This window comes from Vanellus vanellus, assembly GCF_965231255.1.
Source record: "Vanellus vanellus genome assembly, chromosome: Z".
In the NCBI taxonomy this organism is placed as follows: domain Eukaryota; kingdom Metazoa; phylum Chordata; class Aves; order Charadriiformes; family Charadriidae; genus Vanellus; species Vanellus vanellus.
This window is the reverse complement of record NC_138908.1, coordinates 70,393,286-70,408,354: the sequence shown is the minus strand read 5'-3', so window position 1 is coordinate 70,408,354 and position 15,069 is coordinate 70,393,286. Positions and strand designations below refer to the sequence as shown.

The 15,069-nt window shown below is 35.8% G+C and overlaps 1 protein-coding gene across 1 annotated transcript in view; it reads right to left on the bottom strand.

Annotated features, from left to right (window-relative positions):
* The window catches only part of WDR70 (WD repeat domain 70), a gene marked incomplete at its 5' end in the record, with an annotated part of 140,027 nt that overhangs the window by 120,097 nt on the left and 4,861 nt on the right, over nucleotides 1-15,069 (bottom strand). The window contains one exon of the mRNA XM_082496965.1: nucleotides 12,702-12,903. Coding sequence (XP_082353091.1) covers nucleotides 12,702-12,903 — 202 coding nt within the window. The remainder of the gene's footprint in view (nucleotides 1-12,701; nucleotides 12,904-15,069) is intronic.

Genomic DNA, 15,069 nt, shown 5'->3' with positions numbered 1-15,069 from the left:
CTGTTAAGTGTTCCCTCATATTACTGATTCTTACTTGCCTAATTCACCTCTGTATCATTTAACTGCTGTGTATGATCCACATTATAAAAGGTCTGCTATTATAAATCTGACTTTATACAGTACTTCAAGATGCAGCTAGACACAAAGTTTTCTCCTAATCAGCCAGAGAAGTTCGGTAATTTCTATGACACTCTGCCATTCACAAAAACTTGGTTGCAGAATCCATCATGAGGTTACTCCCTAAAACTACCAGGCAGGGTTGCAGCTTCCATTAGTTCCTACATTATGAGACAACTCCCAAGAGGTAAACTAATGCAAATTGCATTAAACTACATAGAGTTGAACTACAGCTGACAACTATTATTTTTTGACAGGGCAGAACTAGTTTTCATAACTGTCATGTGATTTGGGCAGACGCTCATTTAAAATAGCGTTATAAATAGCATAGTTATAACTAATTTAGATTCAGCGACATTCATCTTACTCTAAGGGGTTATTATTTCTGCTGAAAATGCAGTGAATTAGTTGACTACTGCTCGTTCTGCATTCAAACACTGATCGCAGTTTCTTATTTGGACTACAAGACTTCGGGAAATCACAGAAAACTACCAGTGGGCCGTCTCATAAATTCACCATCTATTCAATGTGTCATAACAGCCTTCCCTAAGAAAAAGATTCTATGGACAGCAACTGGACTAAGCCTGGTACTATTTATACCATTAATTTAGAGATAATTGAAAATATCTGCCCTTAAAATTGCAGCTGTTAAATACAGGAATTTCCTTTATTACTCTATTACTTACAGGCTTTCTGTATCACAATACAAATATAAACATTTGATATTTTAAACCCCTTTTTTCAGATATTCCCTTTCAGAAAGAAGAAAAATATGACGTGAAGTCACCAGAGATAGGGATACAAGCAGAAAGGGGACACAGAGGATCAACAGGATGCCTAACACCTACAAGGCACCTTAGGAAGACATATCAATTATGAAATAGTACAGGTCTGTCACTCTGTCACAAAGAAAAAAAAGCTCCAAAACAACTGGCTACCCTCATCAAAGAAACTGCTAGATAAGGCAGCATTTAATCATAGAACAGAGGAACAACACTGAAGGACTCATCTGAAAAGAAAGGTAATAAATTTCAAACTAAAACAAATTAAGTCATTAAACCAAGCTACTCTATCATTGGCAGAATAGAGATCCATATCAGAATTGTTAAACTATTTTCTATTGAGATACACTGTGAGTTTTACTCTGGCATCATTATTTCTAGGACTTAATTCTGCATGACACACATACTTCTATCCACTGAAGGGGTTGTCTTTGAAATGATACATCACTCTGTCACAGTGGTCTTGTAAAATAGGTATGTGCAATTTGCAGATGCTAAGGATGATTAAGCTAGTTATTTTTTAATTTGAATTTCCATTCATGATATTTTTGGAACTCAGCAGAAAAGGTAGTAATAGAATTAATGTAACTGAAGAAGGAACGTCACTGAAAAATATGTTTATTCTTACATTTAAGGCAATAAGAGCGGTTAACGTCATGACATTTGCTTTGCAAGAGATACACACTTACTATTTGTACAGAAAAAGGTTACAAATCTGGTAGCACTGAAAGCCAGCTGATCCCTACAGATGTGGTTACAGCCTGACATCTAAGTCTGCTTTCTTTGCAGAGAACAGCATGTTACAAGACACCCTAAGTAACAGGTTGGTCAGAAAAAGGCAGATAAATCTCTATAAATCCAGATGATGCATGAAACTTGGAAGATTACAGACTTGAGAAAGAAACAGTAATTATTCTGTGAGCTATGATTCTTCTCACCCCAACTTATATTTTAAATGAAGCCTAGCAAGTTCTTGATATATAGAGACCTATGTTACATTATATCTTAATCAAAAAGTTTATTAACTTTTTGAATCAAAAAGATTCTGGTTTGAAAATTGTGCACTAAAATTCTGAAAGTCTGAATAGTTAAAAGCACCTTATTGTTGTCATTCAGAGGTAGTTCAAAAGCTTCAGAATTAATCACTGTTTTCCCCTTCTACTTAGAATACTCCCAATATGAAGAGTTCACCTTTTCCAAAGAAATGCAAATTCTTCTTGAAATCTAATGCTGACATGATTTGCCTTTTCAATCGAATCTGCATCAACCATAAAATCTACTGGTTTTGAATAAAATCTGATCTTTTACTCCTAATTCGGCTCTTTCAGTCCTGTCAACTCAACATTTTTACAAAATTTGCTTTGTGCCTGCACATGCGTAGCACAACTGCAATATTTGCAAGCAAGACATTTAAGCAACCTGCAGTAAATATAAGGGCAGGTTTCAAAGTAAGCCCAGAGATGAAGGTTCAATAACATGCAGAATATGTCTCACATTTTTGGTAGTTGACTTTTTGAGACAATGACTAACAGCAATATAAGCAGGCAATCTCTGCATCTTCTGAGAAAACTGAAGTCTTTTATTACTTTCATTTCTAGTATTTCAAAACAGGCATGAGCCAACACAGTTGTACATTAAGGCATCAAGGAGGCTTTAAGTCCCTCTAATTAACTTTGACTAATGAGAAAATGTGAAGTCACAGGACACAGCAGCAGAACTTACAGACCCGTTTTTACTGTGCTTGCATTTGTCCTGCCACAAGATTTTGTTTGCTCTGAAACTCCAGAGATTTAGCATCATCATTGTTTTCACAAGACCCAAGAGGTAAACAGTGAACATGGTGAGTAAGTCTTAGTCATCGGGTTAAACTTGGAAAAGAAGGGCATCCTGTTCTGGCCCGCATCCCCCTGTTTTCTAATATAGCAATGGATAAGATGCAGTCTGCGGGTCTGATCCGCTTTACGTGTGATCAATACAAAGTCACACACACCACATTACACACATACTTGGTAACACAGAGACTGACTACATTTTGGCAACAGGACAGATTTTTCCTCCTGTACAAGGAAACGTCTGAAGAATGAAGTACTCCAATACGAAAAAGCTATATGGTCAAACTCAATCAAAAGATCTTTCATACTTTGTTTAACAAACTGAAATAAAAGAAATAGAAATTTGACATGGGAAGACTGTTAAAAATTCAGCTCTATTTTCCCCACTCCTTTTAAAGATGTAAGATGCTGCATAAATCCTAAGTAACTTCTCCATCCTCCAACTAATCTTCCAAAGTTGACAATTCCATTTTTAACAGGAGGGAAAAAGGCTATATGTATAAGGAATAATTTAATTTTTTGTTTTCCTCTTTAAATTAAAAAAAAAAAAAAAGGAATTGAGTCTTATGGTTTGCCTGTATTATATGATAGGAAGAGAACGGCTAGTTCATGTAAACTAGTAGAGGCAGACATTAAGATAAAAATTGTCATAATTCATAGGACACTGCAACTCCAATAAAGGTTCTCAGCTCTTTCTGACACCTCAATTAATCCAAATATACACCATACAGCAACTAATAAGGAAATATCACCTATCTTGTGATATTTGTGAAATATTTGACTTAAAAAAACAAGCCAAGCTTTCTAGCCTTTCTATGCAAAAAACTCACATATTAGTGATAACTCTAGCTTTTGATTTCATTCCAGATACAATTTTAATTAATTAATTGAATATTTTAACTCTTCACAACTGATTTTTCCATGACAAAATGTTGATCATACATAGAAAAATAAGTTATATTCCTAATTTCTATAGCTCTTCCAGGATTTATTACCTGCATTCATATACATTATTATATGAAAGATGACCTCTGGGGCCTCTGTACTGTAAAAGGTCCACCATGACTGAGTCCAACTCTTATTTAAGACCTTGTGTTTCACCACACAAGAATGTACACGTCCTCACTGCAATGAATTCCACACATCCAAATAATCCCAATCAAAATCTTTACATAATACTATTTAGTCTGAAAACTGGTTCCAAGCTAGTTGCTGAAGAGGGCTGCAGAAACTATGCAAGACAAACAGAAGTTCCAGGAAGGCTAGTATGCATCTAAGATATTTCCACTGCCCCCTAGTGCAATTTTCAGGAAGGAAGGAAAAAAAGAACATCGATGTTAGCTGGCAATATTTGGGTTAAGGTGTATCAAAGAAAAAAGAAAATTTAAGTCAAACATCGACAGCATGTCATGTAGATAAACTCAAACTTGTATACCAGCTAGGTAACTCGTGTATAAACTGCAACGCAGACATAACAGAGAGTGAACAACCTGCCCATTCCCCTGCAGCGTGATCCCTTCATAGCTAGCCTGCGTGGAGCTCAGTGCTGTCCCAAGCTGCTCAAAATGCAGAGTGGTTATTTTGGGAGTCCATCACTGCTCTGTTCCATAAGCTCCTATTTGCACCTTAAGAGCATACTTTGCTGCAAAATACCATACATTTTTATTTACTAAACACTGTTAAACTAAACCTAGAAATAAAAATGGAAGTCACAAATCACCTTCTGTTAGTAGCAAACTATGTTTTGTCTGAGTCTTCTGTCTCATCAATAGCATAAAAGCAAAGCTACAATGCCGGTAGTTCCACCGATTATGCATACTCAGTCCCGCTTACAAAACTGGAAGTCCATGTCTGTAGTCCCACTGAGGTCAACACAAGTATTTACACGGAAAAGGATCTAATCCTCCAACCATAAATAATGAACCTGAGCTGCATGAGCTATTTATTAGCTATTTGCATTCATCAAGAAAACTGATCAGAAAGTTCCTTATCCCTACTGCATAAAGGTCCTGTCTGAACTATGCTTTTTTTTTTTTATATTGGGAAGTAAAGGTTACATAATTTATCACCCTTTTACTGTAAGTGTCATGTGCAGGAACGATATGAAAATAACTTTTGCTTTACAAAGTAATATTTTACTTGAAAACCAAATACTACGTCTAACTCACCTTACTTTCTAAACTACATTAGGGTCCTCAAATAAATAGATGTAAGATCTCAAACACTTCTTTTTCAGTTTTCTGCTATCTTATCTCTCATTAAGCAGGTAATCTTTGAGACATTTCAAAAAGCTTTTCTACAAAAACAATAGGTGTAAAACTGATAATTTTCAAAATTAAAATAAAATGCTTCTAGCAGAATAAAGGAATAAATAATTTACAAAAAGGCAACAAGTGCACTCACTGGAATCCAACTAAGAGCTTTAAACACATTTCAAAAGCCTCAGGACCGGACCATGAAAGGGGATGGTTAATAAAAATTCATATGAATGATTCTTTGTGATTCGTCAGTTCCTTTAGAGAAAGTAACTCTTTTAGTTTGTGAAAGGAAATCAGAAAAATTTTGTAACATATTGCCTTAAGATTTGTTTATATGAACACTTATCAATCCTCAGTTACAAGGATGCATCAAATAAACATTTATAAACAGTAGACAAGGTAACTCAGCAAAATACTATTCAAGATCCTAATAATTTTAAAATAACTGCATTATGTATTAAAATAAAAACAAAAAGATAAGCTGGAAGAAAGGAAGGAAGTTCAGCATGATTGCTGTGTGATCTGGACAGTGTTAGCATCAAGTATGTATAGTCCCTGTGTACCGCTAAGTGCCCACCTGTAAATAAGAGATGCCATTGCAGAAGTTGTAAAACATTGCATGTGGTAGTCTCACATGCATAAAAAATTCAAAGCCATCTTTTAAACAAACAGCAGACATTCCAAGAGTCTACAAAATTACTCTCCAAGGATACCATTGGAGCAGTCTGCAGTTCCAACAGTTTAACATAAATCATTGTTAATTGAAAACCCTGTGAAGACTTGTTTTGGAAAGGAAATGTAACGGTATGTCACTTACAATTTTCCTTCAAATATAGCCCTCTAAATTATTTAATTATCCCCACCATAAATATTTCAGATGCTTGTTATCATCCACTTTATTCTCCTCTTCATTCACACAAGTTCTCTATACCTGTATTTCTCATTAGTCTGTTTAGAGCATAAACAATCTTTTGAAAAAGATAACATTCACATGCCAGATACAAAGAAAACCTGCTACTTTCCACTTACGTATTCCACAGTGATACCAACAGCATCAAATGCAGTATCAGTACCGCTGTGAGCTCCCTTTCCAAATTTAGAAATATGTTATCTTTTCAAACACTGATAGAAACACTACACTATTTGTGCTTCTTTATAAAAGTACATTGGAAATTTTCTGCAATTGCCAAGAAAAGCATCATGTAACACAGTAGTCACCACTTACTTTTGACTTTGTAAGCATTTCAGGTTCTCAAAGAATAAGTTCATTTCAGCCTCTTCACCTGCAAAGATCCCAATTTCTACTGAAAGTTAAGAAAGTAGTATTTGGGATCAGATGTTCATATACCATCGCATGAACAGAATTTCCTAACATTTCCAAGTACGTATCCTTGTTAAATACTACTATATCGAATGTACGGTCTTGTGACTGAGATATGCGTGTAGAATGCATACTTAGAAAGACTTAGAAATTGTTGTCTTAAGAGGCAGGTCACAGACTTTTACAGCCTCAAGGTTACCCATGCCTCAGATATACCTGACAGAAAAAAAAAAAAAACCAACAAAACTTTTCCACTTTCCCTCTAAGGACAGTAGAGGACATTAGCTCCCACAAAATCTTCTGGCTATAAAGAAACCAAGGGTCTCAGGAGAGATGAGCATGACGACCACACAAGCATGGGAGCCCTACAGCCACAGTGTATCTGATAGAGAGATGAAGAACGCTTTGCATCACTCTTTGCAGTTCCCTTTCCAAATAGAGAAGTGGTACCAGCAGCTCCTAAAGAAGCTTCCTACAGGCTCCATCAGGTTACGCTGACCTGATAAAGGCGTCTCTAAAGAAGCTGGCAAAGAGTAAAAAAAGGATATAAGATGATCTCTAAACTTTGCTAAAAAGGATAGTAGTAACAATAATTATGTTCTATATCACATTTTATTTAAGACTACTAAAGTCAAGGTACTTAAAGTTTAGGGAGAAGTGAACTCAACAAATATATGCCTATTAATTTTCCCACAAAATATTTCTAGAAACAAACTCATAGGACTAAGTATCTATCCACAGAGGAAACATTCTAAAACTGCTCATATTCAGTCATACTACTAATTAATTAAAACCAATATTGTGCCTTCAAAAAGGGATGGTATGATACACAGCAGAAGTCTTGGCATTACTGTGCTCTGCAGAATTGAGAGAGATCTTGTAACTAGATTTGTTTTCTCTGGGGACAACTGGTAATCATAAACACTGGGGCATTGGGTTGGAGAGAAGAGGAGCAAATACCTCATGACTTTCTACAAAAGATGATCATTCCCTAAGGGAATTACCCTGCTAGTTTCCTCTTGTACATTGTCCATATGATGCTCTCAGTTTCTTATTCTACGTATTCCTTTCCTTCCAGCTTCTGACTGATTCTCTCACATTCTTACACTGAGCTTCGTTATACAAAATTTAGTGGTTTGATTTAATTCTCTTTTAATTTTTGTGAAGCTTGAAAATCCATTCTAACCTACTTTTGAGATAATCTCATTCTTTGCAACACCAGTAACCACATCTATGATCCTTAACAAAAATTCCATGACTTGTTCCAAGTTTAATATAAAGGAAAATACATTTTCCTGATTTTTACAGCGGAAATCCTGTCAAGACCTAAGAACATACTATCCACATGTGACAAAAGTATTTTCCTCCTAATTACATAGGAAGAGAAGACAAAAGAAAATTTAAATCAATGGTAATTGCTACCTATTTTTCATCAACCTATCAGTGACTAGAAGTACTTAAAAAACAATGTCTCTCATCCTCAAGCCCACACTTTTCTCTCTCTGTTGTGCACACAAAACCTTGCTTTGTTCAGCTTCACTTTTTCTTCTTTAGACAAGATGAAGCATGACTGGGTAAAGAAGATTCAGCAGATACCGGGATAGACAATTCTCAGTGTAAATGTTATAACTCCTTAGGATGACTAAAAATTCCCATAACATTTATTTACTTTTACAGCATCAGGATTTTTAGCCTGGTATCATAGCCAAATTCTAATTGGAGCAATTACAGTCTACTTAAATTCTCCATCTAAATCAGCAGGAAATGGCTTTCTTCAATTCCGAACAAATGAGTGTTACTGGTATGTCCTGTTAAACCTCTGCAAAAATTTAGAAGTGTCTCAAAACAATTCTAAAGCTTGGAATACAGCTACACTATCATTCTGGAAATATGCCCAAATCAGAGTACAGCCTTGAAGAGGCCCAAGGCTGTACTTGTTTCAGGGACATAATTACATGATTAGTATCCCTTTGGTACTGCAGGGAGAAATAGTTCTCCATTCCAAAGAAGAATCAACTATAAGTAAGCTCCAGACAGAAAATAAAGCTTTGCAAATCCATCCAGCAAATTCCTCCAACAACCACCTCTATACCTGTTGCTTCAAGTGAGGAAAAGGTACTAGCACTCCATTAAGCTCTGTTAAAGATCTCAGCACATTTTCTGATGACATGTAGAAGAGAATATTAATAAATACACACTCCCTTAATATTGTCTTTTAATAAGTGTAATCTATTACCTTGAAAAATGCTTATGTCCTAGCATCAAAGCTGTCCATCCACCAACCCTTACATGACTGCTTTGGCTAGTCTCCTGTCCCTGTCCAACCAGATTTTATTTTGATTGCATTGATTGCAATTCAAATAGACAACTCTTCCCATTTTCTTCACACACCAAATTAATGCAAGTTTTTCATATAAAAAGGAAAACTGTAACAATAGGAAAATATCAGAGTGAATTGATATCAAGTGTACCTATCGTTCTTGGAACAAAAAAACCTTGATACAGCACTATTCCTTACACTACTACAAAACAAGCACTGTAAGGTATTTGTATAAGTCCTTACAGGCATATTGTGCCTTGTTAAGAATCATCACTTCTGGACCAAATGGAGGTGAATTATACTAAATGAGTATGTCATTACATCTAAATATTTATTTGTTAAACGTAACTACCATCAGTATTAACACAGAACTTAAGCAAGCACAGAAAAATGCTTTGCAACAGCTACCACAGACTTGAGTATATAAAATGAACTTACATAAATTCAGAGAAAAAAAGTAACTCGTCAGAATTCACACATGTAATACAGTATCAATGGCTCTCCTCAAAAAAATTATGTTTGGTTTGTACAACATGTAAATTACAGAAATGTATAATAATCAAAAACTAACACTGCTGATTCAAAACATTCAGCAATTAACTGCTGTTATTAATTTTCCTATAAAAACAGCGATAAGGTATGAAAAATTCCCAAATAACCACCAGCTAGTCCTTCCACCTGACGAATATTCACTAAAATACCCAATGTGAGCCGGGCAGTCCTGGACCAACCCTAGATTCAAGAGATGCTAACCTTATAGCAAGCAATTTCAACAAATGTCTCCATTGACAGTCTCTCATAAGAAAGAAAAAACAACTAAACAAGCAAAGGTGGAAAAACAATGTTCTTATTACATAAACTGCAGCTAAAGTCAGGCTTGAGAGACAGTGGCAAGCTACCAGGGCAGAGCCAGTATATTGATGCATTTTATGTTATACAAAGTACACAGGACTTCAGATTACAGAACTGCAACTCATATAACTATTAAAGAAAAAATTGTTTCATTCAGGGTCAAAAATAAAGATACTTGTGTTTTAAAGAAGTTACTTCAGCAGCAAAACATGATAGCAAACGACAGTCAGTCTCTCCATACATCTGGAAACAAAACAAAAGAATTATTCAATGGAGCTTTCCGTTTCTCCTCCCAGTTCTGCCCCCATGCATACCAACCACAGCCTGATGTACAGGCAAGAAAAAGGAATCACAGAGTTCTCATAACAGCAACACCTGCCTTCCTTGGGGCTCACAGGATCACACTGTGATCACCAATCGATCAACAGGAAATCAGGAAAGCACAGCTGCTTCCTGATTCCCTTCACAGGAAAGAAACTGAGTTCACGAGCAGCAGTAAGGGGAGGCTCTAGACCCCAAAGGCCTCTGGCATCCACGCTGACACAAAATCTTCCCCATTATAAATTAACTGTTTAGACTGAAAACCCACAAGTCTCATATTTCTGCTGCTCTGCTTATTCTCAACCAAATCTATTCTAGACTGTTTTGTAACTATTGTCTTAAGTTCAGACAAACTTAAATCACACCAGTCTGCAATGCAGTTACCTTTCTGTCTGAAACTGTTCATTGGGGTCTTTTAACTCTGGTTTCCAGTAACTCCAGTTTATTGAGCCAGTTGTAGCATTATTCAAATACATATAAATAAAAAATTAACACTACAATCTTGCTAGAAATTAAAACAGTCAACCAGCAAACAAAGCAACTACTGAGAAAGATAGGTTGAAGTAAAATCAGTTGTTTCCACACATTGTTTTCCCTTTGGCATTCTAGAGAAGTTTACAGAACTAAAGCAAGAATTTTGCTAAACAAGATGCCCACTGCCCTTTGGAGAGAGAATGAAAATAAAATTATATTCAGTGCTCAGAATCCACAAATATGACAGGCATACAAGCAATTATACAAAAAAAAAAAAATTAAAAATCCATATCTCACTGGCACACAACAGACATCACGTTAAAGTAACAATCCAGCAGTTTCTTCCAAAATTATTTATATGCATAATAGATTGTGTTTTAGAGATTTCAATGCACAAAGCCCTACTAAGGTGCAGCCATCTTTGATGGAAGACAACAGAAAATAGGAACACAGCACACTATAGCACAGAGGGATTAAAAAGAAATAGATGTTTCCTATCACATTGCTGATAACCCCCTCTTCTCTTCATAACCTACCTTTACCACTAAAAGCCTTACCCTGTTCTGTGAACATACAGACTGCCTCCAAAAATATACAGTTTTACCACCTAAGAGATGTTATGCATCTTCCTGCAATTTCTCAATTATTAAATTCTACCATTCTCACACACGGCTATGCTGTGTAAATGAGTGCTCAGCATTTAGTTACTTTCTCCCACAAGGCCTCTTATATCCCATAAATATGAATAAATGAAGGAGCCTGCTACAACTTGGCACTAATCTGTAGTTTGAACATGATTACATTTAAGAATCCCTATAGCACTCACTACTGAGACAAAAGAGGTGATTATACCATAAACTGAAACAGTAATATGTATAAGACTCTTTATTCACGTGAAGCTAATTACTCAACTAAAATTACTCAACAAAAAAGACAAACGATGCCAGCCTTCCACTGATCATGCAATAAAGCAGACGTTGAATATTTAATGTATTTCCATTGTAGCGTACGTGACCAATATGGTGAAAGTCTCTTTGACACAACCAAATAATTTTGCTAATTCAGTATAAGTAGGCAAGACTATTGCCAACACACTCAGTTGAAAGGTATATACATATTTTACAGAAAGTGATGCCTCTAAAAGACGATGGAACCAGGAGAAAAAATTTTTCCAAATTTTAATCCACTCTTACAACAAAATTATGGTCAAACCACAAGCTACTTGTATCAATTCTCATTTCCAAAAGAAAACTCAAATAACTTCTGGCATGAGTTACAAGAATAATAGAGGTATATAAGATGAACCACCATTAATTCGCTAATCTGATAAGTGTGGGTTTTAAGCAAAATTCTCGATGATTTTCCAACACACACAAAATTCTCTTAATTATTACGAAGAAGAATCTGGAGACACTCAGTTCAGAAATCAGCTAGCTAATAAAAATCCCCAAACTGTGATCATACAAGGTTAGACTAACTCTAAAAATCAGCTACATCATTGCTTAAGTATTTTCTCTTGCTCATCTTAAGTGAGTAAACATATGTTTTAAAGTTCACAAGATGCAAGAAAAGAGATTTTACAGGAAACAAACAAACTGAACACCTAGTCAAAACTGAAGAGGAATTGACAAGAAATGCTTGAGACACCTGAGAATTTGTCTTTTAAGATTTTTTAGGTTTGTATTTGTTAAACAGGACATATAGGCTTTCACCTGCTACGGAATGGTTCAAAACAGTGTAAGTAAGGCCTTTTTTACAGGACTTCTATCACTGTTGCTAAAAAACAACACGGAAACCACCATACAAAATCCACTGCCATAAAATATCCACTCCAGTAAGTTCTCCAGAATGTTAGGGGTTTTCTTGCTTTTAACATAGATAGAAAAGACAGTCTACATTCAGTCTAACAAACCAATCTGGCACATATTTAGGTTTAGAAAAAAAATCAAACCAAGACAAACAAAAAGAAAAAGAAGTCCCCAGTTACCACAGTTCATTTTCTCAAAACAGTTTTGGCACAATTGTTCTCCCTAGATTCAAGCCCACCTCTATCTCCTCTTTCTTGTAAAAAATTCCACACATGCGTTGGGAAACAAATCATATAAAATATTAATACAAAATACTTATATATACAGTTCTTTCATAACACGAAAACAAAAAACAGTAAACAATGCATACTAATTGATGATTAATTTCCTGTGAGATTCACATTCGTACTTTTTTTTTAAAATCCCACCACTTTTAAATGAAAACATTTATTTGCATTTGTTGAATAATCATTAGAAAAAAAAAAAACACAAAAAAAAACGCATTTCAAACAACAGTCATTTTTCACCTGCAAAGTTAATCATAAACAGAAGAGCACACTTACAAATTAGAGTCTACTCAAAGCATTAAAACATTAAGTAGGAAAAAAATACTTACGTTATCTTCCTCCTCTGTATCATCATTGTCATTATCTTCATCACTATCCTTGAACCCAGGCGGAAGTGGTGGCCCAATGAATTCGTTATCGTCGTCATCATCAGTATCGTCAGCTGGACCTTGAGCAGAAGTCTGAGATTGCATGGAAGGACCAATTAACTCTTCATCTGAGCTATCTTCACTTTCACTACTGACTGTCCCTCTGCATGGAAGAATTTAAAAAATTACTATTTCAAGAACATCAGCACTTCCATAGGAATTTTCAGATAAAAGATGTTAAGCACTGTTGTAAATTTTTAAATGCTGAAATTAGCAGCAAAACGTAAACTAATTTTCATTAACAGAGCATGGGCCCACCATCATCTTGAAAGCATAAACAACACTTTAAAAAAAAGGAATACCATAGTGACAGACAGTTCAAAAAAACGGACAAAATAAAACAAAGGAAAAGTTAGATGGATTGTAAAATCAACAGTACCACGTCACTAATATGGGTTTCAATATTACTTAGAAGCCAACAGAATATATTGTTACAAAGTATTTTCAATATTTTCCTTCCAGTTGCAACTTGTGCAGATGCTCTGCACCTCTGTTGGCTGGGTGGGACTCAGAACAGTAATCGCCCAGGCTCACAACCAGAGTGAGGACACAAAGCATGGCACTTGCTTTATACTGATGGTAAAGAATAACAGGGAATCAGGCACTTTCAACCAAATATTCGATACTGACACAAACCTAGGCTATAAAAGTTACATTAAGTTATCATTTTGCTGCTGTCCAAATCAGTTGTGTGAACACATTATTTTTGGCATTGGAAAAATTCTGAAAAGCAGAGCTATTTAATCCACGTTCATTCCGTTTATTCAAAATAAATGTGCTCCCTCTGCTGGTAGTTATCAAGTAGTCGGTACTCTGACTGGCAGAAGGTCTAAAAAGTGATAAGCAGAAAACCGTGACTTTCGACTAGATACAGAGTATCGTCCCAGTGATACCTTGCAGTGGAAATCGGATATTACTTTCAGATTCAGGGAAATAAGCTCAAATTGCAAGACTTCCTTTGGGAGCTTACAGTTTAAAAACTCACATACGTGCTCTTAAGTGAGCAGACTGCAAAAGGCAGTTTAATAAAGGGGGAAAAAAAAAAAGACTACAGAAGTACTGAGGGTTTTTTAAGTTTAGGTTATCACAGAGAAACTGTAATAAAACCACATAAGTTTAAGAACATAATAAAGGATTAAGAAAATATGTTCCATGCTATGTAATTGTGACAGAGAATGCAAGCCCACTCTGCCCCCCAAACCAGCTGTACACCAAGCAGGTAGTAGGTTACACAGCAAATATTCGTGTTGGTTAAGCAATTGAGATTCTATTTTAGGAAGAAATCAAAACAAACTAAAACCAACATGAATTAGGTCCTCAGATGTTACAGTGATGAGAAGGATTTGCATGCCTGAATGCTTGTCTAGTTCTTCCAACTATATTTACTAGCCTAATAAAAGATATTACCTCTACTTATAAACTTTGTTTTGCATAGTGATGAGGGACATTTAAAGACCTAGATCAAGATACGATTATCTAATAAATCTAACTCAAATAGAAAGAGCTTCTCTGACTCTACAACAATGTGGCAATCCATATCCTTTCACCAAAAGAGACCTTTTCCAGCATGTGAGGAAGAGGTTGGGACCTTCAAAGTTAGGTATCCCCAAAACTAATAACTTTACAATATTATGTGCAAAGAGTTGTGTTTTAAGAGTCAATATGCATTCTTAAACTAGCAAACCACATACCTTTTCCCCAAAAGCCAAACTATTGAATTACTTTTGGAACTAAACCAAATATACACTGTGGATGCCAGTGAGAAAAATGTATACAATATAATAATTCAAGGAGGCCTTTCCAATCGTGGTGTCCCAGATTTTCAGATCTTTCCATGGGCGCCCATTAACAATACCAGCTTCCTTCCTAATTACCTATCCTTATCATTCCCTCATTTCCTAGGAAGGATAAATATATCAAACTAAACATTTCAGTATTTTGAGGGGCAGTATAATCACTCTGCATGCGAAATGACTAGAACTGCAGTGCTATTTTTCATCACACTCGAAGCTTGGCAGGGACAGCCAAGTACTCCAGCTACAGCTACTGGTCTCCTCTGTCCTGACTGGAAGAAAGTCAAACATAAAAACACCCCAATGCAGCCAGACTAAAAGCCCATCCACCTTCTTGACAGCGCCGGGAGTGGTGCTGACAGAAAGGACACAACAAGTGGCATTTCTTTCAACTTTCAGCCTTACAGTCATACTCTACCAGAGGCTGTAAAGAAATTAGAACCAGTTTGCTAGCCCCTTTCCCAGGATTCAAAGAA